Here is a 26,099-nt window from a genome sequence, read left to right as displayed (position 1 = left end):
GAAATATTCAGAGAGAAAGTGTACTTAAAGAAAGGTGGCAATTAAAAAAAAAAAATCCAGGCTAGAAGTTGCTAGAGCCAGAAGCAGAGAATCCAATGTCTAAATAACCGACATTTGTTTTGCAGGTGCCCAGAGGCGTTTATTCATTCTCTGCAAGCGTAAGTAGCACACCACGACCTTCCTACCTGTGCAGTTCAGAGCAGCCAAAGCACCAGGCAGTTACCTAATCCAAGAGAGCATAGGACAATAAACATAAGACTAAGAAAACTGGGCTACTAACTAACAAGTCCTTAATGGAAGTCTTCTAAATCAAAATGGGGAAAAAAAATACCAATCCTCAGGAGAAGCCATTTTTCCAAGAAGTTTAATTTTCTTGTATTTGGCCAAGGCTATCAAGGAAGTGAGCCTGAGCAACATAATCCTAATTACATCAAAAAGAAAGAACTGAACCAGTCACTTGCAAGACATTTGAGGAGTCAACAAAAGAATGAACGTTGTCTTGTTCCCCAGCATTGCTTCTGTTCAGTCTGATTTAAACCCCTGAAAGCCACAAGCAAGCTGCCTGCTTTATCAGCCAAGAGGTAGGGGCTCAGGAGGCTCAGGTTCAGGGGGAAGAAGTCAGGCACTTCCGTGTAACACCAAATACTCAAAGCCTGAATCAGATATGGAGCTCCAAAGCGACAAACACAGATCTGCAAGCAAATACAGCTACTTTTATTCAGAAACTAGAGGTTGAAAAAAATGTAAGAGTTTCCCTGCATAATTTTGATAACACCAAGGAATTCATGAAAGGAAAAGGCAGGCAGATAGGAATTCAGGCTCTTCATCCAAACTGTGCTACTCTCTTTCTTCCTAGAGAAAACAAGCTATCCCTGATAAGAAGTACTAAGGCTGTAACACACTCCAACACCCTATTAACAAGGTAAGAAAGAGAGAACAGAAAAAAGCAACACTGTCATGCATGCACAAGCATGCAAGTGACAGCAGTACAAAACCCCAAGAGATACCACGGGGTCACGGGCACATAGCTGGGTCGCTGTAACGCTGGCTATGATATCGCATAATGAAGGTAGATTAGATAGCTGAAAGTCACAATTTCACTGTGTACCAAGAAGCCAGTGTGAAAGGGGTGAATGCTGACATGTGCCACAGCTGCCTCCAATAAGGTACTGCATTTAAATGGCCAGGACATGCAGCTGCCCTGAAAACAGATCCCTTGGTTTCTCGGTGGAGAGAGGGCAGGTACAGCTGCAGCCTGTGAAGTGCCTCTCTCCTCCTTTTCCTTGTTATTCATAGGAACCACAGAAAAGATCTTTCCAGCTGGGTGTTTAATGCTAAAGTACAGCTGACCTGACCCTCAAAGGGAGGGATGGGCTAGAGCCTGCCTGCACCGTACCTGGGCTGCCTGACCGCCTGCCACTGGCCCATCTGTCAGCAGGTGGCACAGGAGCTGACAGGCAGCGGCCACTGCTGGAAACTGCCAGCTACATGGCATCAGGCTCAGAAGATGATCAGGCAATATGAAAAAGCAACAGCAGCAATGGGAAACACAAAGAAAGAAAAGAAAACCTCCTCTTCAGGCAGCTCGGCACACAACACAGCAGGCTCTGCAATGCAGGAAGCGGCTCACGTGCTCTAAGGGAGGTCTTGTCAGAGACACCACGCTTTCCCCTTCTCCTGGTAAGGGATGCTCCTGCAAATCTGATCTCCAGGAAGCAGCCTGGTACAAATTATTCCACAGCGCCACCTCATTCAAGTGTAAGACCAGTGCCCCATAAGGGTAGAATGGACCAACTCTGACCCCAAACCGTCTTACAGGATTTGCCCAGAAAAGACACTTGTGCTCCAATATCCAGAACTTCCGCCTCAGTGCTAGCAAAGCGCTTGGGCGCAGCCACAGAGCAGGCACTGTCACCATTTGCTTCTGCCCATATGATGGGCATTAGAGCCAATGGAAGTAACTCATAGCCTGAATCCCTGAATCTTACTTGCTCTCACCAAGCTTCATTCCAGCATAACTTCAGAGGAGTTATTCCAATAAGTAAATTTACATATACAAATTGCATATTGGATCCCAACAGAAACTAGGAAAAAAAGAAATCAGTGCAACTATTTTCAGAGCTTGGCAAAGAACCAGATTTCACTAAAAGCTGCTGTCATACAAGAATGGCTATCAGGACTCTGAAGACACAAACCAGAAAGGGACAACAGAGAGTATGAGTAACCCTCAGGCAGGCAGTTCCTCTCCCTTATCTGGTCCCTTTATGGTCAATGGAACAAGAGCAATTCAGGGCAGGAACATAACTGAGATGCTCCAAAGTGGCCTCTAGACAGACTCTGCTCACTGATGACAGAGGGAGCCTAGTGGCTAATACAGCCGCCAAGCTGCATGCCTGGCTGCCTTGGAGGCTGCCAAGAGGAGGACTTGTGGCTGTGGTACAGCAGCAAAGGTTCACCTAGAAGCAACGTTATTTTCCTACATACACCATGGTGGTTAAGAGCAACTCAAGCAATACAAAAAAGAACTACACCCAGCGCCTTGAAGCTCCCTATCAGCTGAATTACACTTGTAAGGCTCCTACTCATTTCCTGCAACAAAGAGAAAAAGAGAAAAGAGGAAAGCAGAGAAGAGGGAGGAGCTAAGTCAGTGTTGTTTTCTTGTGGTTGGGTTTGAGGTTTTAGGGGTTTGGGGGTTTTGGTTTTGGGCACTTTGCAATTTTGGTTTTTGTTTGGGGTTTCTTGGGGGCTTTTTTTTTTTAAAAGAGTAAAAATAGGAGTTCTGAGTCTTCATAAAACAGATACAATTACAAAAATCCTTGCTCTGCATAGCACATGCTTTTCTGTTTGGCATTTTGTTTTTCACTACAGGGAAATTTAGGAACTGTTTGGCCTTTTCTGTGTTTGGATTGCTCACACTTCCTGCCTTCTGGACAAGCATCCCCAGGGGCCAGCTGGAAATGGTACCCAGCACCCCAAAGTAACAGGCAGCTAGTCGAACAGGTGCTGCCACCTCACAGACGCTCCTCTAGATCCTTGAGCTGGTAGCAAATTATATATATTTTAATGGCTTTAAAAGACAACCTTATAGCTGTTAGGTTAGGAAAACTCCCCCTGAAGTCCTGGTAAAAATATTCAAATGACTGAATGTTGACTAAGGAGCCTGGAACATGCAATGTACAGAACAGAGAACTACACACAACACCTAAAGTACAGATAGACAATAGAGGACAGCAAGACCATGGTGACAGTAATGTGCAGACCACTAACCTCGGAGTGAAAACCCAGGATGCCCTGTCACTGCTATCAGACTGTCCCACAGTGTGTTATTTAGGATAACCACAGGTGCTTGTGTACTCATCACTTGTACCAACCTTCGGACATATTACAGGAGTACCTGGCTATTCCGACAAAGATACAGGGAGGATTTTATTTCCTCACCTACTCTTTTTGGATCTCAAATATTTTTAATATACAGGGAATTTGAATACATTGTGATTAATTAAAAAAATAATTTTAATATACTGTTGTTGAAGTGAACAACAGATGGCAGAACTCCTTTAAGAGGGTTTTAACAGAGGTTTTCAGGTTAGTTACATATGATGCTGGACCTTTCATGCAAACATACCCACATTTTCTACAGCAAGCTTTTCCCCAGTGCAACACCAAGCATTTCACCATGACAGCAAAAGAAAAAAAGTAGGGAAGTATAATGTGTTTCTGATGCAGTTACAGGGAATCACTCATGCATGTTCTAAGCAGCAAGAGGCAGAAAAGCAGTGACAGCTGGCTGCCGTCTTGCAGGCATCATCACCATCGTCCCCTGCCCGGAACAGCTCATCTGGGCCCCCACACCCTGTGGAATAAGATCTACTGCCAAAAGGGCTGAGGAAAACCCCAGCCCTCGGGCACCGGTGAGATCAATCCCAGGCTTCCTCCCGTGCCCAACCTGCCGAGAAGCTTTCCACACTCTCAGCTGTCCCTGTTTCACACAAAGTCAAGCAGTAAGCAAATCTCTCCAGTGGCATTTGATGCTGAACAGGCTCTTAAATGGCCGGTGAACCTAAATTTAGGATTATGGAAGAAGTAAGGAACACACCCAACATTGATATTGTCCTCCTCAGCACAGCAACAAGTTAACTTGATATGCCAGTTTTAAATATACTGAAGTTGTAAATGGCTCTTAAAGCTGAACTGTAATCCTTGTCAACAGCCACAGAGAGAAATAAACCCTCAGAAACTGGTTGGGGTTTATTTTATTTATTTATTTTTAGAGCATACAGTTTATAAACAAACTCCCCTTCATGTTTTAACAGTAAGACCAGAGCTAAATATTTAATATCTGAAAGGTTAGAAGAAACCTGATAAATAACTTCATACATACCAGACTCATCCCAAACTGCTAAATATGAATTGACATGGCTTATGATATCCTACTACTTACAACAGCATGCTGCTCAGCCAAAGTAGTGTCTGCTGAGGTTTTAAATTAAGAGGTTGTAACTTTATCTCTTTGAAGCTTAAATTTTAATGTTCCTTGATGAGTCTTAAGCAGGAAAAAAGGGACTTAAAGAAGCCATTATTATTATTAACATACAGATTATTAAAATAAAATACATAATTACAGTACACTAAAAACAACAAAAAAACTCAGAAGAGAGCAGCTCATGATTATAATTGACAGCTGAAGACATGAAAAGCTGTGAAATAAGTCTTCTGCATTATATAATACTTAATAATGCTTATGATATCACCAATTATATACCAAAATCCCATATCTCTCTCCCTTTTCCAGACACAGATACCATAATATCCTCAATTTCATCAAGCTCATACAAGTAGAAAACCATAATGACACTCAGAGGTGGGATTCCTCCACTACTGATGACCACATTTAACCGTGTCATGTTCTGAGCCCAAGATGAGCATTTTATCTAAATGCTTCCAAAGGTACCATCACAAGATTTTACATTATAGTACATATTTTCTTCTTGACACTGGGTGGATTTGGTGAATGCCTTGTTAAAAGTCTTGTAGAAGACAACATCTGTTACATCAGGGAACTGCGTCACCTATTTAAAGCTCCTCAGCCTTTGGAGTATTTCTTTCAAGGAAGAAATAAATTGAGACACACACAATTTACAAATTAAATAATCTGAATTTCTATAGAAATAAAGGCAGTTGCACATGAAAAAAGATGAAAAGGCTACAAATGAGAGTGGAATAGGATAGCTGAAGGCAAGGAAAACACAGTACATGTTATTTGAATGCCACGATGAAAACTCGACAGAGAGCAGCTATTTATTGACTGCTGAATTATGAGATAGTGCATTTAACATTACATACCATAGTGAAAAAAATCAGTCTAACAGTGTTAGAAAATTACATGTATTTTATATCACCTTTCACTGTAAGATCTTGAGGTGGTAACAAAACTTAACCCTCCTTTCAGTATGTATAAGGACTTAAATAACATAGCCCTGGTCTGAAGAGATGAAACCCATATACTCGGCCTTGCAGCGAGCTCACAAAAAGTTAGCAAGTGGCATCTGTTGGAAGCATCACTGACCATGAGTTTGCACATTTTGCTTACCATTTTTAAAGATAAACAGACCAAAGCCGACTGATAATGTTCAAACATACATCTCCTGACGTCCCGTGTTTCAATGACATGCAAGTATTTTCTTTAAGCTAATATGAAATAGATCATCGTAAGGCATACCAGAGTATGCATTCATCTATGTTACATGATAGACAAGTAATGGATATAAACTGTCCATCAGAGAGCAGAAAACAGACATGCAATGAATGAGAAAAACCCACCACGCAGGAGAGAATACAGTGAGGAAATGTTTCCCTATTTATTCCACAGCAACTCCCACAGCCCAGACATCCTCTAGACATGCAGAGGTTTTTGTTCAGCTTTGTTTAGTTTTTGTTTAGTATTTCGCTAGTACTAAACAGGGTATACAAATTTCGCCATATGCTAAAACTCTATCCTTTTGCAGGCTTCCACTTCAAAGCATTACACACAATGGATTCCTTGCTTTATGAACCAACAACACTTCTGTTCATTACAGTAGAAGTATGTTATAGAAAACCAAACATCACTAATCTAGTTCTTTCTCTACAAAAAATCTGAGAAGTGAGAGCCACGACTTGCACTGAAGCCACTTCCAGGATCATTATGCAGCAAATTTCAGCAAGTCCAGAGCTAAAATCTAGAGCTCAGCAATATGAAGAATGTCACATTTCTGAACACAAAAGATAATAGACAAAGACTAATAAATGTAATGCTAATGCAATCTTTAGTATACATGCTTAGAGACTGTTGGTAAGTCAAAGCAAATTTTGTCCATGCATCTTAGAACATCTCAGGGAGGTCGGAATTATGTTTACCCTAATTCCACTTGAACAAAATCAGCATCCCTCCACCCTCCTTACAAACAAGGCCATATCAGTGGCAGGGCTGAGAACAACATCCCAAAGACGTGCCAACGTTCCCTATTCCAAACCCAGAATAGTAGCTCCCGATTACTCTTCCATACTTTAAGGTGCTTAATTTTGGCTTACTTTAACAAGTTTTGCAAGATAAAGCTTAAAACAGGCCTGTGTGGTGCACAGTTTCAAAACAACTAATCTGAATCCAATTCATTTGTTTGGTTTATATTTGCTGTACAGAACAGGTTTAGATGGAAGCACGAAACAAATAATTCTGTTCTTTTCTGAGTGTAAATCTGATTTATTTGAAGATATTTAATATGAACATAACTTTTTCTTCCCCCTAGGTAAGGGCTTGAACACGTAGGGCTTCAGCATACAGCAGAATAAGTTCAACTGTCTAAACACAGACCATAACAATCAGAACTGCTTGGTCTGTCAATACAAAGGTCTATGAAGTAGAAAGTGCAAATAGCTAAAAAGGGAAATTACATGAAAACTAACAACAGCTATTGATGTACCAGGTTTCATGAAATTTGGGGGTTTTGTCTTCCTTTTAAGGAAACTACAAAAATTCCTACACTTAAATTTAGGCTACCCCCCTGAGAATTTGGGGACTATTATGATGAAGTAAAACCAAGTTTGTCATATTCATACCTAGCTATACAGCAGTAATGATTTCTATAGATCTCTTAGCAGGATGACTACAGCCACCCCTCAGCAAGCCACACAAGTCCCCCCCAAGTGACCTGAGAGTCACCAGCTGTGATCTGGAGAGACTGATGCCTGGACAAGCCCCAAGGTGAGAAAAAGGCCACATCAAGTACAAGCTAATGGGGAGCTTCGCACCTCAATGCGGACCTGCAAAACCCCAGCTATGCAGCAGCATCAGTAGCAGAACAAGCTGAACAGGTTGCCTTGATCACAGAGTTTTTGCAGCTCTGAAACTGATGTGGTTCTCCAAACCCTCCCTGCCCACCGCACACCCACAGAGGCTTCTTGAAACATTTAACCACAAAGAGCTCCCACAGGTCACAGAGGACCAGCCTCGGCAACATCTCTAGAATTGCGACAGGCACATCTAGAGACGATTCCTGGGCTGCGCTCATTTATTTATTAGGCAAGTATTTCTCAAAATCTGACTGAACAACATGGAAGTTGTTCACAAATGTCTAAATCATCTATTGAAATAATCAATTATTTGCTTGCTTTACTAAAAAAAAAGAAAATAAAATACAAACCCCCACAAAACACAAAAACAAGACACAAACACCACCAAAAAAAAAAAACCAACCACCCAACCAAATTCACAAAGACCTAATCATAGTAACTTCTACTGTTGTCACCAGTTATTTCCAGAGGGGTCCGTTATGAGCAGTTATAAACAGTTTGAAATGTTACAAAACTCTTCTCACTCATCTCACAGGTTAAATTTACAATGTCTGTTCCTATTTAGATGACAAATAAGTGGTAAATCTAGTCCTAACAATAGCAACATGACTTTTAGACTTGAAATTTTATAAACTGCAATCGCAGTATAGTCCAGTAATTTCGACTTAATTTGCTAATTAACTTAGTCCTCCTTCTTTGTGATACTTTATTCATCAGCAGATATACAGTACTTCAAAACCACTGGGTAGATGGTAATATGCAAAGAATAAAAGTGTTATTGCATTTTGTTAAGATTTTTTTCATCTTCAAAAAGGCAGGTGTTTAGACTGCATGGAAAAAATCCACTTAAAAAAACCCCACATATCAGTAATATGGTACTTCATAAGTAATTTTAAAAATACCTGAAACAAGTCTAAATAGGCTTGTGTTGGGGGGTGGGAAGCGAAGTATCATACTACTTATTTTCCTTCCTGGCTTTATGAGATGTTTTCCTTTAATGTACAGCTGAAGATGATTAAAGATTTTTCTTGTTTAAAAACAAGATTTGTTTTAAATCTCACTAAGTTTTAAGAGTCAAAAGTAGATTCCTTTTCCCTTGTAAATTTTTACACATTGTGAGAGAAGGGAATTACTATGGAAATCTAAGTTGTCAGGAAAAAAAAAGTCAGGAAGAGGATATTCCAATTCAAAGACATTTCACTCAATTCTGCAGTACTTCCTGGTGTGAGTAGAGTCAGATAAGCTTTCACATTTTAACACAAAGCTTCCCAAGATGAGAAAAGCATCCCACTTGCACACTCCACAGCGGTCCTTTCAAACATAGAACAAGCCCCTTTAAAACAGGAATCCACTGCTTTAAAGCAACAACCCACTGCTAATGAAGGCTTTATCTGCTCTACAGCTTCTTGGTTCTTCTTGCTGCAAAGCCTGTTTTAAGGATTAAAATTTAAATTAAATATGCAGAAACAAATCTTGGATATTTCCCTGCCTTATCTCAAACACGTTCTAAAATCCTACGGGGCCAGCCCAGAGGTTTCTCAGTGAGCTTCGAAGGCAAATCACAGGTTATGGGGGAGTACTGTGGTTCATCCCCACAAATGAGGCTGACTAAAAGCATGCACAAGGAGTACAAAAGTCTAACATTTCAGTTTAAAGAGGTGTACATTTTTAGAGCAAAACCACAAGTTATTTATATGAATAGATTTTCACAAAGCAACCTGATCTGGGAACCAGAGGATTTTACTTACAGCATCTGTGTTCCACATTCTCAGGAAAGAAAATTTAAATAATCCTAAAAAGCTGAAAAGGGTATTTTTATCATAGCCTTTGCAGCTATTTCATGTTTCACTCAAATTGAAAGAGAGCTGAACCAGGTATCTCTGATCACATCTGGAAGCAGGCCCTAGTACTGTGTGCACTGTCTTTACTAGAACTCAAATTATTCCATTAAAAAAAGCCTAACCCTTAAAAAAAGAAAATCCCCCCAAGCTCTGGCATTCCTTTTCACATTTTTTCAATTTGTGTGATGTCAGTTTACATCTAATAAACATGTTGTTTATTATCTTCATTTAAGCCAGGACTTTTACCATGTTACAGCGAGAGTCATAGGAAGCATATCATGATTACAAATCCACAACGCATGCAGGATCGCTGTGCAGCACTATTAAATCCATTAATCACCATCTTTTCTGTCCCAATTATGCTAAGATGATATTTGATAAAGCAATTTTAACTCACCTCTCTCTCTCTCTCTCGTTACCATCAGCGCAAAGAAGGCAAAACCACAGCGCTTCCGACAAATTCTCAAGGCACCTCTTTTGTTGCCTTTAAATTAAATCCGAATCGGTTGCACGTTTTGCTGAACTGCTAATGCTCTCCACATGTTCCCTCTCTCAAAATGAAAATGTTTTCTATTAGGAATGCCTAACACTGAACAGAAAACTGTAAAATGCCCTCCAAACAACCCAAAGCACCTTTCTTGAGACTTTCACTGGAACGTATCAATCACTGCTTGCCCAAATAAAGAGCTCATAGTGCCACAATTAAGCTTCCTTTAGAAAAGCTTAACTAGACTCTTTTTAGTGTATTCAGAAACTCCCTTAACAAAAGAAAGCTGTTTATTTTAACCTCAATAAGCTACGCCCTTCAAAAAAAAAAAAGAAATCAGAAAGTTTTAAAGTATGAACTAGAGGATCTTCACAGTGTCCATGGTTGTGAGAACTCTACTCCAGCACGCAGCACACACACGTGTGCCAGACAGATGCGATACGATAATGATATTTGTAGGAAGAAGCATCTCAAGTGAGACCGTACCAATACATGGGCTGTAGGCACAAGCTTAACTCTGCCCTCAGAGAACGAAACACGACACTGTTTCACACACTTCCTTAACCAGAATCTCACTGGCTTTTCTACCCTTTGATACTATACTCACAAGAGGACAAACCACATTTTTTTCCCCACTTCTGTCTGTGTACCTTAACTTCTCTGCAACAAGTGCCAGATACAGTTACAGACTTGAGACATGACTTTGTCTTTGTGAAAGCAGCGTGGTTGCACTGGGGAGGAATTTGCATCTCAAGCACCTGGAGGGACAGGTCCCCAGAAGGTTCAACAGATGCATAAATAGCTGCAGAACCTAATCATATCTGCTGTAATACATGCAACAACGGATATGTTTATGTCATGTTATAATGGATAACAGAGGGAAAACTGTACATGGAAAAAAGGACTAGCTGCATACTTCAGCCATTACAGGGCAAATAAAAACAGCTGGCTTCTACTAGCCTCCTTGTTACAACTAGCTTACGGCTTCCCTCAGGTATCCCGGAACAAAAGGAGCTCAAGGAGATATTTATGGCCATGAGAGGATGTCAAAAAGACGATCCAAAGAGCTGCATGAAAAGGCATTATTGGTGTTAACACTGCTAGTTAAAGCAGATGCCCTGATAGCAGGGGCTAGAAACAGCTGCCGTTCGGCATGGCAGCTCTTGTGTCACATACTTGGTTATAACCCACCGCTGAACACCCATGGAAGGATGTGGAAGGCCGGGCACACTGTATGTCACTTAAGCACTGTGCTCTGGTAAATCTGCAACTGCCCTTGTCCAAAAGCCAACAGAACAGGATTATAAAATGGTTATAATGACTGATAATGAAGCTATATTACATGTTTAGCAAGACTCTTGCAACAATGTACTTGCATACTGTTGAGGGACCTTGCTGGACCACGCTATGAAACATAATACACGCATATATCTATGCAAATTATTTTTAATCTGTAGACAGATAAAGGAAAGACTTTGCACAAATACAGAGAGGGGCTATAAACATACAAAACCATAACTTTATAGTGCAAAAACGTTTTAAATTACCATTTGAGGGTTGGGGGCGTTGTTTTGGGTTTGGCTTTTTTATTAATAAAGTGACACAAAGGAGAAGTAAAATATAAAATATACCTTGTAACATTTTCTGACCTTCCAAGCTACGGCACTCTGAGCAATCCCAAGCCAATGCATGTATTCAGAATTACATCAACCTTTGTTATTTGCATTCTTCTTGTATTACACCGTATGAGCACCTGAAGGTTATGTCAAACTACTTTTGGTAGAATCATTCTAAGTCATTGTCATGGGTCTCTGTCCAAACCTCATTGTCAGTATTGGGAGCAGCTCTCCCGATCCCCCATCACAGGCGTAAGTGCTTTAAAAGAGGACATGGGACTCTTGGGCTAAATACTGCATCCAGATATGTAAGAGTAAATGGTGCCTTTTCTCTCAGAGACCCCCTCAGATTTTGAGAGAAAACTACCAAGAAGCAATGAACAGACAAATGAAGCAGCAGCTGCAAACAGAGCTGTCCAAGCAAGGATGTAATCAATAAACCAAGTCACTCTCCAGGATGAGTGGAGCTTTTAAACATCTTTAAAACTGCACTGTCAAAGAGTTGCTCTCACTAAAAGCTTCCCTTTAGTTTCAGGGACTAAAGTTCTTGGCACTGTTGGTGTTCACCCTGTAAAGCTACATCCTCATTTACATTGGACTTTATCAAGGCTTCAGCTGAGCCCCGTTTGTTAAATACATACAAATTAAAATTACGTTAAGACACAACTAAATACAAACAAGTAAAGTCAAACGGCTGCCAAAAATACCAGAAAGACTTTTCCCACAGTGTATTAACTCACAATAAATCTAATTTAAATAAAAGGTCAAATCTGACAGATTGTGGAAAAAACCCAATTGACACTGTGATTTAAGGATTGATCTTCCTCCACTAAGGTCTTTTAACATCAACAAGTACAAAAGTACATCTATAATTTTCCATTAGTTATGTTCTACGAACAAAAATATTATCGATATTAAAAAACACTGTAAATATTGCAGTTTGTATTAAAACCAAATTTTATTTTTAAATTACCTTTTAATTAGTCCTGAACAATTTAATCAAGACCAAGCTAAAATGGGAAAAAGCAGAGTGATATTTAAAAGAAAATGTGTTCCTCCATGCTGAAAGTCCTTAGTGTGAATGTAAGACAAGAACTCAAATGGGGGGAGGGGGAAGAAGGTATTGAGTGAGATGTTTAGGAGTGACTTGTATGTGATAGAGCAAAAAAATACTACTTACTAACAACCTCTGCACTCCAGTTGTTGAGCTTTATTCCTTCTCTGCCCTGCTTAAAACCAAAAAACCCACCACATTGGACATGGGACTTGCTAAACTTTCCCAAGTTTCATGAAATATTGGCCTGTAGTCAGTACATCCTCTGACACCAAAGCCCAATGGATTCCCCAGAGATTTGAAGTCACTAACGACAGAAAACTTTATCTGGACATCTGAACATAAACACTTGTGTATTTCCCACAATTTAAAAGTACAACATGTTAGGGAGAAGAAAAAAAATATTGGTCCAACTTCCGAATGGGAGAGTTTATAACAGGAAAGGTATTTCTTTACACCTCTCAGCTCTACAAAGAAAAGTAAAACCTTGAACACAAGGATGACAGGAGACTCTGCAGCAAGGACACTACAGAACAAACCACAATCTCAGAAAGCAGTCCTAGCTACCTACTGGGGACTTGGCAGAGTCAGTAACATTGCTAACCACAATGCCTTCCAAGGATATTGTGAGGACTGAAAGAAAGCAGCCAAAGCAAGTCAGTTTTATTCCACGTAACACCATCTCAGATTCCTCTAGCTCCTGGCTTCTACTCCAAATATGTAACACATCCTTCAACCTCTAAACCTAATGCTTTTATTTCAAAATAAGACATTAACAGGCAGCTGATGTGAAAGTACGCACAAGATGAAGAAAAGTACCCACTGTGCCAATGAAACAACCCTCTTATTCTGTGACAAATTTAACCGGCAGGCACAGGTCACCAAACAAGGCCAGTACTAAGAACCGCAGTGTCCCCGACTCTTTCAAACTATCTCATACCAAAAAAAAAAATAAATGCATTTGATATGTAGAAATTAAAAAGAAAAGAGAAGAAACTACATTACATCAAGCTATGGACTGAAACAAAAACTTACCCTAAAAATCTAAACTTCAGCAGGGGGGTTGGAAATTAGAACCAGATCTTGCATTTGGCTTTTCTGCCTGTAACGAACCAAGCCAAAAGCCCATATCCAAACACACCTCTGCTTTAGGAGTTTGAAATCTGGACTCAAGTTTTGCAGCCTGGCTTCCTCTACTCACCACTGAATGCATCACCGCTGCCAAAGAGTAACAGCACCTGACAAAGGAACACACTTTCATACAGGAACCATTACAATTCATGCACAGTAATACGCTTAATTGCCCACACTGAGCTTGAATGCAAACAGGTAACAACAAAGCAACCACACGTGGAAGCTCAGAACCTGGTGTGCTCCAATTCCTCGATGGCTGCACTCTGGACAAAAATTTTTACATGAAAATTGTTTTTATAAAACCTCAATCCAGGAAACATGAAATCTTGTCTTGCTGCACCCATCTGTTTTGGCAAATATATTCCCAGACCTAACGAGAACAAGCTTCTCCAAGCTGTTCTTAATTTCATTCACATTTATAAATTCAGCCTAGACTTCATAGCATCTCTGTTTCTCCGCTAATACTTAACACGTAGGCTTGCTCTGCTGTACTTCCTCAAGCCAACAGTAGTAGAGGAAAATCTGTTCCTGTGTGAGGCAGCCGAGAGATTGCTCTCAATGGGAGGTATTCGAGGAATTCTGTAGGTTGCTTATACTCAGTTCAAATTCCCAGAAAGGCTGTTTCATAACACGTCCTTGAGGCAGGGGAAAGAAGTTTAGTTGTATTTAAAGCCTGAATCCTCCAATAGCAGTAGCACTGTGGAAATAATATAAAACTTAGACTTTCTCCTCCTCCTTTTAAGGAAAGTATCTATATTTCAATACTTCAGCTATGACCTCCTGAAACAAGACCAACTACAAGCTATACATATTAGGGTGTTGAATCTGCTACAGAGAAGTTGGATACAGAACTGGCAACTGTGGCACTACATATAAGATTTTTATTTTTTTTTAAACCAGCCACCCATAACATCTACCATAATATCACCAGAACATGGTCATTAGCTTTGCCACTAACACTCTGTGAACACACTGCTCTGCAGAACACTGGAGAACATATTAACACCATCACAGCACATCAGCCTCCATTTATGCAACCTTAAAGCTCTTACGACATGCAAATTATGACTTTCATTAGACTTTTCTTCGTGACAGCATTGTCTTAACCAGGGTTTTTAAGGCATTAACACTGTGATAATGACAAATATGTGACCAAGATCTGCAAGATGTGAAGTAATAAGCATTACATGCTATTAAAATGCAGTAATTAGCTGTCAGCCAACAATTCTTCAGATCCCCTTCCCAATTCAGAACAGAGTCTTCTTCAGGCACACACAAAGGCTGTGGCAAGATAGATAATCCAAGATTCTCCAAAACACCCCAGCCATCATGCTTTACTGTAAAATCCTATACTTCCTGAGCCGTTTAACATACTTTAAGGGTAATGTAACTAATATAACCTAATTGTAGCACGCAACAAACACAACGAAGAAATCAATTTATTGGCTGTTATCCTTAACTTGGAACACAGCAAGCCTTATTCATGCTCCCCAGATTTGCTTCTCAGAGATGGATTCTGTTTATTTGTTCTCTTTCAGGCATGTGGAACTTCACTTACCAATGCAGGCATGGACTCTCACCGACAGCTGCGTCCTCAGAATTATACTGTGCTTCTTGCCCCTCCTAAAATAGAAGACAAAATAAATTTATAAAGGTGTAGGGAGGACGTAGAGAAGTTGGGAATGAAGGAGTGAAACTGAGGCTAGGAAAAAAGGGTGGGTGGTGAGGGAAGGTGTTACGAGTTATGTCTTTGTTTCCATCATCCAACTGTATTTCAATTGGTGATGAATTAATTTTCCACAAGTCAAGCCTGTTTTACCTATGACAATAATTGGTAAGTGATCTCCCCATCTTTATCTCAATCAGTAAGTTTTTTCATCTTATTTTCCCTCCCTTCTGTTGAGGGCAGAGAGCAAGACAGCAGCTGGCCAAGGTCAACCCAACACAATGACTCTCTAGAAATCCATATTAGAGGAGTACCAAGGGATGACCGCACATTTTAATTTTCACAGAACTATTTTAAAGGTAGGCATAGTAAAGTATGAAAAAAAACCCAAAGTCAAACAAGAAGTTGCTTACACTTTCACAAATCTGCTCATGTGCCTGCAATGACTCTTAAAAGCACCAGGATAGATACGTTTTTCATGCATGAAGCAAAATTGAGTCCTCCTTCACACTGGTACTGTCTCAGTTTCATCATAGTCTTAAATAGAATGACTTCTGCTACAGTCTCATTTGTTAGCTGCTACATTTCTCATTTGTTTTTCAGACAAATTGGTATTAGATGCATCTTTTCAATCTGGACAAGAGCATTGTTCTTGATTTCTAGGTGTTCCACCCACAAACGAGCATCAGGACACAGCCAGCACCTTGCCTCTGCCCCCAAACTTGCTCACTTGATGGAAGGCAGGAAAGTTAGAAAAGCCAAATGTCTTTTCCATCCATACAGCAGCATATTCTCTCTCCCTTCTCTGAAGCTAAAGATGCAATTCCTGGACAACTGGCTCTAGGCAGCCCTGCTTCAGCAGGGTGGTAGGACCAGATGACCTCCAGAGGTCCCTTCCAACCTCGGCCCTCCTGTGATTCTGTGAATTTCTCATAGGAAAACATGCAAGAAGCGGAACTGGTTTTAGAACACATTCAAATGCAGCTTAGTTTGTGTCATGCAAACCCTAGACCCACTTCTACACACGAATTAAAAGCAAATTAAAGAGCAGCACAACCTTCCTTAGTTATAGGCATTACGATTCTGCTGAGAGATTTCAGGGCCAACCCTTTCACCCAGACACCCAGCAGAATTTCTCACTGGCTGAAACTTCATCAGAACAAATCCACTATTTTCAAGAAAAAAGGCTCTTCCCCACTTTGCTGTTATCCTGCCCACAGTTGTTTTGAGGAACAAAAATATTTTTCATTAGTTTCAACAAGAAAAGAACGTTTTATACCATCTCCTAAAGAATTTGCAGAAGGCAGGTCAGTGAAACAGTGACAAATATTTTCAGAAAAATATCACTCTCAGAAGAATACAGGAAAAAAACCCACATTAAGTACCTGAAAAAAATGGTTAATGTGGAACTATGTACTCAGTAAAAAAGGAATCAGTTCCAGTTTCAGAATGGCAACCTTTCTCCACAGGTTTTAAAAAAAGAACGAAAAAAAAATCAAACCTCAAATGAAATTGGTCTTTGAAGGGTCTGCTTGAACAGCATTAGGATAAAGCAGGAAAAGCATGAACCTTCTTCTTAACACGGCTGCTGGTTTGCAGGTCTTTTGAAGTACCAAGCAGCAACATGCTATTCCCCCATAAGAGCTGGCTGCAGTCTGGATTTTAAAGCTTCCTGAAGCAATTCCAGGTCAAGGACTGACTCTCTGACCACCTAAACTCCTGCCGATTCAGTTGGAGATGGCCTTTCTCAGAATCACAGGTTGGAAGGGATCTCAAGGATCATCTAGTCCAACCTTTCTAGGAAGAGCACAGGCTAGACAAGATGGCCCACCACCCTGCCCAGACGACTCTTGAAGGAGTCCAACATGGCCAAATCAACCCCTTCCCTGGGGAGATTATTCCAATGGGTGACTGTCCTCAATGTGAAAAATTTCCCTCTGGTGTCCAATCAGAATCTCCCCAAGAGCAACTTGTGTCCATTCCCCCTTGTCCTCTCCATGTGACTCCATGTAAAAAGGGAACCTCCATCTTCTTTGTAGCTGCCCCTTAAGTACTGGTACATGGTGATGAGATCCCCTCTAAGCCTCCTTTTCTCAAGGCTGAACAAACCCGGTTCTCCCAGCCTATCCTCGTATGGCAGCTTCCCAGTCCTTCAATTGTTTCGGTGGCCCTTCTCTGGACCCCTTCCAGCCTGTCCACATCCTTTTTGTATAGCAGGGACCAGAACTGTACACAGTACTCCAGGTGTGGCCTGACAAGCGCTGAGTAGAGTGGGATAATGACTTCTTTATCTCTGCTGGTGATGCCCTTTTTGATGCAACCCAGCATCCTGTTGGCCTTCTCGGCCGCAGCAGCACACTGTTCCCTCATGTTGAGCTTCCTGTCCACCAGGACCCCCAGGTCCCTTTCCACAGAGCTGCTCTCCAGCCAGGTGGATCCCAGTCTGTGCTGCGCTCCTGGATTATGTTTTCCCAGGTGCAAGACCTTACACTGCTCCGTGTTGAACTTCATAGGGTTCTTGCTGGTCCACTCTTCCAGCCGATCCAGATCTCCCTGCAGAGCAGCTCTGCCTTCTGGAGTGTCTACTTCCCCACTCAGCTTTGTGTCACCAGCAAACTTTATCAGGCTACACTTGATCCCATTATCCAAACCACTTATGAATATGTTGAATAACAATGGGCCCAATATTGATCCCCAGGGGACCCCACTCCATGGGGGACTGTGTCAAAAGCCTTGGAGAAGTCCAGGTAAACAATGTCCACTGCCCACCCCATGTCAAACAGGCAAGTCACTTTGTCATAGAAGGCCACCAGGTTTGTCAAGCACGATCTGCCTTTAGCGAAGCCATGTTGGCTTTTCCCAGTCACGTGCTTCATTTGACTTGTGATGGCCCCCAGGAGGATTCATTCCATAACTTTCCCAGGGATTGAAGTAAGGCTGATGGGCCTATAATAACCCAGATCCTCCTTCGAGCCTTTCTTGTAGATAGGGGTAACATTTGCCTTCCTCCAGTCCTCTGGGACATCCCCCGTTCTCCACGACTTCTCGAAGATTATGGAGAGTGGCCTCACAATGTTGTCAGACAGCTCTCTCAACACTTTCGAGTGGATGGCATCAGGGCCCATCGATTTATAGGGGTCAAACTCCTGTAGTAATTCATGTACTAACCCTTCCTTCACTGATGATGGGTCGGTGTTTGGATCAACCAGCAAGTTTGTTCCCAAAGCCTGGGGCCCAAGAGTGTTGGTAAAGACAGAGGTGAAGAAAGTGTCAAGGACCTCTGCCTTTTCAGCATCGTTGGTGACTAACTCTCCTTTTCTGTTTAACAGTGGGCCTATGTTTTCCTTCTGTTTCTGCTTGTGGCTGACAAACCTGAAGAACCCTTTCTTGTTAATTTTGACATCTGTGGCCAGTTTCAATTCAAGCTGGGCTTTTGCTTTTCTAACTGCATTTCTGCACACTCTGGTAATGCCCTTGTAGCTCTCGACAGATAATCCTCCACTTCTCCATCTCTGGTATGCTTCCCTTTTGGATTTGAGTAGACCCAGGCATTCATGGTTGAGCCAAGGGGGCCTCTTGCTCCGCTTACTTCCCTTTCCCTTATAGGGGATAAACTGTTTTTGTGCTTCCCAGAGAGAGTACTTGAACTCCCAGCACTCACTAGTTCCTTTATCTTCCATGGAAGCATCCCATGGAATCCCTCCCATCTGAGCTCTGAGCGAGCTGAAGTTTGCTCTTTGCCTGTGCTCACATCCTACAGATCTCGAATGGCTGCCCCTTCCCACAGGAGCGCCAGGGCTCCTACAGATGATTTAATTTGCAAAGGATCTGAGGAATATTTGACAGAGTAGCAAACTTAAAATACTAATATGAGCATCTCTTGTTGATATATCTCCTCACTTGCACAGGAGTCATTATATTCTTACTAGGGTACACTGGGTTTTCTTTGAAAGACAATAAACCAAAACATTCCTAAATCTCTCACCCTCCATTAGTACTTCAGACAAAAGGAAGACATCTCTTCTATAGAAGGAAACAAAAGAGGAATGTCTCAGGCATTAAGGTCTCCTTCAGGGACAAAGAAGGCCCATTTTCAATTTCCATGCTGTCCTGGCTTCCCTGCACAGTTGTGAGCAAGTAAGGTAAGGCACCACAGAGGTGCCCATGTGCCACATTAAAAGCCAGACCTCAGCTACTCTGACCATGTGAGTTTAGTTTCTCTATGCCTTGCATCCCCCATCATCAAAACAGGCACCATGGCAGCTGCCCATCTCCTGCTTCTATCAGGACTTCGGTCTTGTCCAGCCCTTAAAAATATTGCTGGTACATAAGCACTGTACAGTCCTCACAGAATGTCTACACAAGTGATTATAAGGGGTGTACAGATGTGAGGGGCAAAAGAAAGTTGTTTATTATTATGCCATTATTTTTCAGAAGACAACCTACAGTAAAATATTTCAAGTGGTGTAAATATTATCTTTCTCTCTGAATCAAACACTTGACCAGAAGATCATGTCTTCAAAAATGAGATGAAATGTAGCAACAACGACTTCTAGTTAAATTGGTCTCCAAAAGCAGATTTGCGGGTTTCTTTCCCCTCCTCCTAAAATCGATTGTTGACTTACAGGGAGGGGTTTCAAATGGAAGAAAGCAAAAATGTATTTGCTACTGAAAGGAAAGCACGGCCATTCTGCCTGATGCAGCCTTACAGGTAGTCTGTTGCTCCACAGGCTGCTCAGGGGCGGTGGGAGCAAACAGCCAATTTACTTGCGACCAGCCACCATTTCAGTGCAGGGGAAGCGAGGAACACTACCAGATTCACCCTTGGTTTTGCAAGCCCTGCCAACTTGCACCACACATAGGAATGCCTTTCACTCTATGCTCTCCATATGATTTCTTTTCTCTGACCATTACAGGACCATATTTTTGTGCTTCTGAGTCTACAGGATGGGGGGAGGAAGAAGAGGGAGGCTTAAAGCCTTCAGATAAGCACCACCTAGACATCCTCTATAGCACTGGAAAAACAACATAATAATGGTATAGAAGAGTCAGTGCATATCTGACTATTAAAGCAAGTGCGAGATCCTTGGGCTCCACAGCCAGACTGAGTAGGAAAGAATAAAACCATCTGATGTCTGAGCTGTGCAAAGCTGCCTGCAAAGACCGGTCAACAGCGATAGAACAGGAAGCAGGAGGAAACAGATATCCATTTTCAGATCTTCCTGTAAGGCTGACAAAGAAACAATCAGAGAAAAACAACAACAACAGAATATTTTATGCCATTGAATAGTACCTTAATATAAGATATTTTCTGTGGGATCACTTGGAACCTTTTTAGTTTGAGGTCCACCAATTATTCCAAGAAAGAAGAAGAAAAATTGAAATGAGGACCAGAGTACTATAGGAGAGGAGGCCCCAGGGGGCTGCTATCAAAAACCAAAGACTAAACACACGCCCATAAAAAAAGGGGGAAAAAAAACCCTCCAAAGACCTCCAAAAGACGACCAGCCAAGAATCCAGTAAGCCACTAACTAGGCTGCCATTGCTGATGTCAAGAAGCCTATTTCATGGGCCCTTTGGGTTATATTTTTCAGCTTTTTTTCGCACCTGGCTTGTGGGGTTCTTTGTTTTTCTTTTGGGAGGGCACAGGCATGAGCACCCAGGACACTTGAGCAATTTTGTCCAAGCCAATCTTGCACTTTACTACATGCCTGCTCTCCCCAACACCTGATTTAATACAGAAGACTGCTTTTCATGACCTCCCTTCCTTGATGGACTTGTTTGCCAAGCCTCACCCAAGGGCGGTCTCAGATACAGTGGCACACATCAGAGGTAAAAATGACTATGAGGTACTGTGACCCTTCATATGTGCTCCTCGTTCCACATTCACTGAAACCTCTGGAAATGGGAAATAATTTTGCTAAATTCTTTGGGTTAGATGTTCTCTTAAATGAAATTGTCTGCAACTGCTAAGCTGCAGTTTTATCCTTCCAGTCACTAGACAAGGAAGGAGCAAATTAATGCAGCATACAATCAACAGGACAGGAAGCTGTTTCATCCAGTCTTAAGGATTCAAAGCTGTTGGAAATCTAAAGCACCCATCCTCAAAGGAAACATCTCACGTTAAGGCCCCAAGATAGCTGTGCAATTAAATTTCTCCTTCTATACACAGCCTCAAATGCATGAGTAAGCCCACTGACCTTGACAGAACTACTCATAGGCCATTCGTAAACTTCAAGGCATGGTTTTTTGAGCAAGGAAAAACGACCGATTTCAAATGCAGATAAGTGTGTAGCAACTTCATTTCCTGGTCTGTAACTCATTTTGCTATTGATGCCTACAAATTTAGTAAAGAAAAGGGGAGCAGGAGGGTACCAGTTTGCCTAATAGATACAATTAAACAAAAACAAAAAAAAGGCAAACCCCCCACAACCACTAAGAAGAAAAAAAATTTCTTCACAAATGCCAACCGAAATCCCATTCTCCAGCAAAACACTGGCAGAGTAATTCAGAGCTAAAGAGAAACTCAGTACGGAAGAAGCTGATGGCAAAAGAAGTAGCACAAGTCAGGAGAAGAATGCGGAGACAGTGACACAGGAGGGAGGTTCTAGTAACGAGGCTGAGCCAGAAACAAAACAGCATGAGAGAAACAAGGACAAGTCCTCCCTCTCTTTAATTCCTTTCTACTGAGCAAAAGGCTCTACCTATAGTTGGGGTGAATTTTTCAGTACAGGCATTACATGTACTGGAAAATCTTACTAAGGGACAAGGAAATTACCTGCAGTGTAGGTCAGAGCTTTAAACCTTGCTCTCTCTGCAGTTGAATAGTTTTTTCTCTTATCATACTTTCACGATCATACCAAAATTCTTATCCATTGATTTGAGGCCAACGTAAAGCTCAGTTTTAATATTATTCCTGTTGCTGTCTCCAATTCTTTACGTTAATGTGTAGGCTCTCCTATCCAAATCACAGGCTCGTTGAGGCTTTTGAGACAGACAAAGGAAACAATCCTTTTTCCAGAAAGCATCACTAACCACCAGTAAATAACAAAGGCAGTGGGTAGAGAATGGAAAGAGACTATGTTTGCCGTAATGATTACATATATTAAGTAGTATGAGGTTTTTGTAAATAACATAATAGTAAAGGTAGCATTATATATGAGATTTCAATGCCTGCACAGGGAAGGTTTATTTAGAACACTTGCTTACCTTCCACCAAGTCAGTGGCATGGTAACCTGCTAGGTTAGGGTGGTGACCCCTGAATTCCCCCAGTATGAATTTGTATTTCCTAGTATGAGGCATGAGATTTTAAATAGATTTCACATTTCTAATTGAAAACAATTTTCTTACAGTGATGTTCCTGACATACCTTTCTTCATTTAATAAAAGCAGTAAAACTTACACTAAGCAAGCATGAAGGACAGGAGTTTGAGATCTTTCGTCAGAAATAAAACTGCGTGCATTCCTTTTTTTCCCTGCTTGCATAGTTAAGACATATGAAGAAAGGGTGGCTGACTTTGTTTTTTCCTCTCCAAGATTTAGTTTAGGAGACCAGTTAAGCCAATAATATAAAGCCCATCTCTTTCAATTTCACAGATTATTGACCAGGAGCAGGCAGACTAATTTACAATTCCTGGTACCACAGAGGGAGCATTTAGGATAGAATTAGCCCTGGCACATAGTCAGGAAAGTATATAAATATATGGAATTTGCTAAAAAAAGAACACCCTGATGTCCCTGTAGAAAGGTAGGGAAGGAAAAAGTCCAATATTCTGCCACCTGTACATCCACATGCAGATGGAAAAACTGGATACTATATGCAAAACTTGACATTCTAGGAACTGCTGTGGGATATAATGTAGAGGAACTTGTTCCAAACCTTCAGCACATACAATGGCACCCTTTGAAGCCTTCCTGAGATGTGGCTGTTATGCTGAAATTCAACTATACAAACCATTGTCATCCTTGCCTTACACCATCTATAATTCCCATTTGCAACCTATCACATAACCCATCTTATTTCCAAAGAGTTCAGGACTCAGCCTGAATTTGCCAACGATCTAAATCTCAGAGGTATCAGTAAGTACTTCAAACTACAAAAAAAACCAGAACAAATCAAACAAAAAACCTAAAATCCACCACCCACCAAAACAACAATAAAAAAAACCCCAAACCCCACCAAAACCCAGTACACCACTTCTGGTTTAATTTCAGCAAGTATCTATAGAGTCAGAGGAATTTTACTGTTGCAATGACTGGAAGCTAAAAGCATTGATGACACTTTGGTAGATATGTCCAGTTAATAGTAAACTTTTGCCATACTTCTGAGCTATTTTTAACATGTAAGTGTTAGAATCCATCCCACCTCTGGAAGTCCCCTCCTTCTATTCCTGTGAAGCAGTTTTGCGGTAACAGCTTTGAAGACAAACCGCAAGACAGCATAAGGCATCCTGAATCTAGTTTCCATGCATGTGCTATAGTGCTGTCCTATTACTCTTTCACAATTCACTTTAAAAAAATCTTGATTTTAAACATACAAATGAGACATATGTGTAACTTTTGGTTAACAGCAACCAGGTATTGCAGAATGAAGGAACAGAACTGGACTCCAGCTCACCAGGAAATAAAAAAGGTCACAGAATCACAGAATGGTAGGGGTTGGAAGGGACCTCTGGAGATCACCTTGTCTTAACCTGTCTAACCCCCTTCTCTCAGCTTCAGCACACAACTTGCTATTGACAGTTACTTTTGTTTATGTTGCCAACTGGACTCAATTCTTTCAGTTGGCTCTGCCTCGTCTCTGTAGTGACCGTACAGCAGAATCTAGAAGTGCTACACAGAAAGCACACAGTGCTGTTTCTACACTTCCCAAAACTAGTACTAGCGGGATGAAGGACCATTTTAATCCCACTGTGATCCAAAACTGAGCTCCTCTAACATCAAAGGTCTGACGTTCAGCTTATCAACCTATTCTAACCTTCTAATTGCCTTTCTTTTACCTCAACATACCTTTGAACATACTTTTGAACTCCGGTACTCCTGACATACACAAATCCTCCAAGATGACAAAAATCAGCAAATGGAAAAAATGAGCAGATTTTGCTTTGTTATCTCAGAAAAGTAATTATAAAGGGATATTCCAGATCAGTTTTTATCAAGTTAGCAAAGAAAAAGGAAGCATACATAATCAGCCATATTATTCCTCCCATCCTGAAAAATCAATCAACTAAAAGAAATTGTTAATGCCTTAAAGTAACATAGAACAGGCATTGTTATCATGGTATTCTTCAGTGCTTCAGCAGTCTGCAGGGTACAATGTATGCCGACTTCACCAGCCCTGCTGAAATTTAAAGGCCTGTGGCGATCTGCTGGAAGAACTAGACAGCAAGTACTGGTCAGTCATCAGAAAGAGAGCACAAGGACCTAAGAAATCAGCACATAATGATTATAAGCCTTGTTGAGATTCAGGATCATTGTAATTTAATAGTTTCTCCCTCTTTTCCAAGCTTCAACAGGGGTACTACTTCCATCACTAGCCCACCAGATATTATAAAGATGAAAATTTGCTACAGAGGCATTTAATGGGTATTAGGCATACTAGAATTCCCATACAGAAGCTAATTACAATAAGACTAGTAACATATATAATAATAAAAATTATGCAATTCCCTGCTGAATGCTTTTGACTATCACACAGCATGAATAATAGTGTTGCAAAAGGAAGATCACCTTTGAAAACTGTTACATCCATGATTTCGCTCACACCAATTTAGTTTCAATCATGTTACAATAATAAATGCCCAAAAAAAGGGGTAACTTAAAATCCATCCATGATTTCATAGCTCCATGAACTACTGGCCAAATAGCATTAAAACACATGCCTGTGGGTGAGTTTGTCCTGATACCTGAGCGGGGAGGGGGGGTGCCTCGGGACAGACAGGGCACCTGCATTAAAACCAAAAAAAGGTTCAAAAATATACTCGGGAAAATTTCAAACAAACAGGCTTCATTTAGTAAAAGGAAAACCTGTGCATGTAACTAAGCCTGTATTCTACTCTTAAAAACTACAAGAGTAAGAGTTGTGACACAACTTTAAAAAGAAAAAGTATGTTCTAGTGAGTGCAGCTGGCTAGTGTGTATAAAAAAATGCCAAGAAGTATTTAATACAGTTAATTTAATAGTTGCAATTTAGCAGCAGTAGAGTAGGTAAATTTCACATATCATGTTGACATCAGATTCTGTTGACACCTGTATCAGAGTCATAATTGCTATTAGATTAACTTCTAGTCTTTGGAGTTACCAAGATCCAGAATGTTTTCTACATTTAACTTCTCTATTAACTCAATGTAAATAAACACATGCCAACAGCTGACCATGTGCTTGTCATGTGGAATATAAATGCTTTACTTTGCCATTGTTTATCTGCTGTATTTCAAATAGTTTCACTCAATTATACATTTCCGAAACTTAATTTATATGACACTTTGAAAATAGTACCTAGACTGGCTGTCTTAAATAGTTACTTGTTCCAAAGTAAAGCCTAGGTTTGAGCCTAGCTATTCCTTGACCAGAAGAGAAACACTAAGACTCTTGCATTAGGGAGGAAAAAAAATGAACAAAACAAAAAAACCCACACCACCCCAACCAACACACACCACCAACAAAAAAAAAAAGCAACCAAAACCCCTCCACAGTTTTCCTCTTAACATTTCAAGGAAAATTTGAAAGGAATTTTATTTTTAAGGGAGCCTATTTTATTAGGAGACCAACATCCCCCCCCCCCAATTCATACTGAAGAGTTGCTGGTATCAAAACAGGATTTTTCTATAAATACCCGGTTATGATTCATTGCCATTATTAGCAAGGAAGACCACAGTCACTTCCCTGTCAAAGTTCATCTTTGTATGATAGGAGAATGCATCAATTAGCATTCATTTTCTGTTTCGACGTTTTCTTTCTTTCCTGATGAAT

General features: G+C 40.8%; 1 protein-coding gene across 6 annotated transcripts in view; it reads right to left on the bottom strand.

Annotated features, from left to right (window-relative positions):
- The window catches only part of FHOD3 (formin homology 2 domain containing 3), a 407,821-nt gene that overhangs the window by 331,830 nt on the left and 49,892 nt on the right, over positions 1–26,099 (bottom strand). For all 6 annotated transcript variants that reach the window (XM_075084393.1, XM_075084397.1, XM_075084392.1 and 3 more), the window contains exon 3: positions 15,020–15,084. In XM_075084393.1, coding sequence (XP_074940494.1) covers positions 15,020–15,084 — 65 coding nt within the window. The remainder of the gene's footprint in view (positions 1–15,019; positions 15,085–26,099) is intronic.

The sequence above is a fragment of the Phalacrocorax aristotelis genome, chromosome 2 (genome assembly GCF_949628215.1).
Source record: "Phalacrocorax aristotelis chromosome 2, bGulAri2.1, whole genome shotgun sequence".
Taxonomy (NCBI): Eukaryota; Metazoa; Chordata; class Aves; order Suliformes; family Phalacrocoracidae; genus Phalacrocorax; species Phalacrocorax aristotelis.
This window is presented reverse-complemented; position numbering and strand designations above follow the sequence as displayed.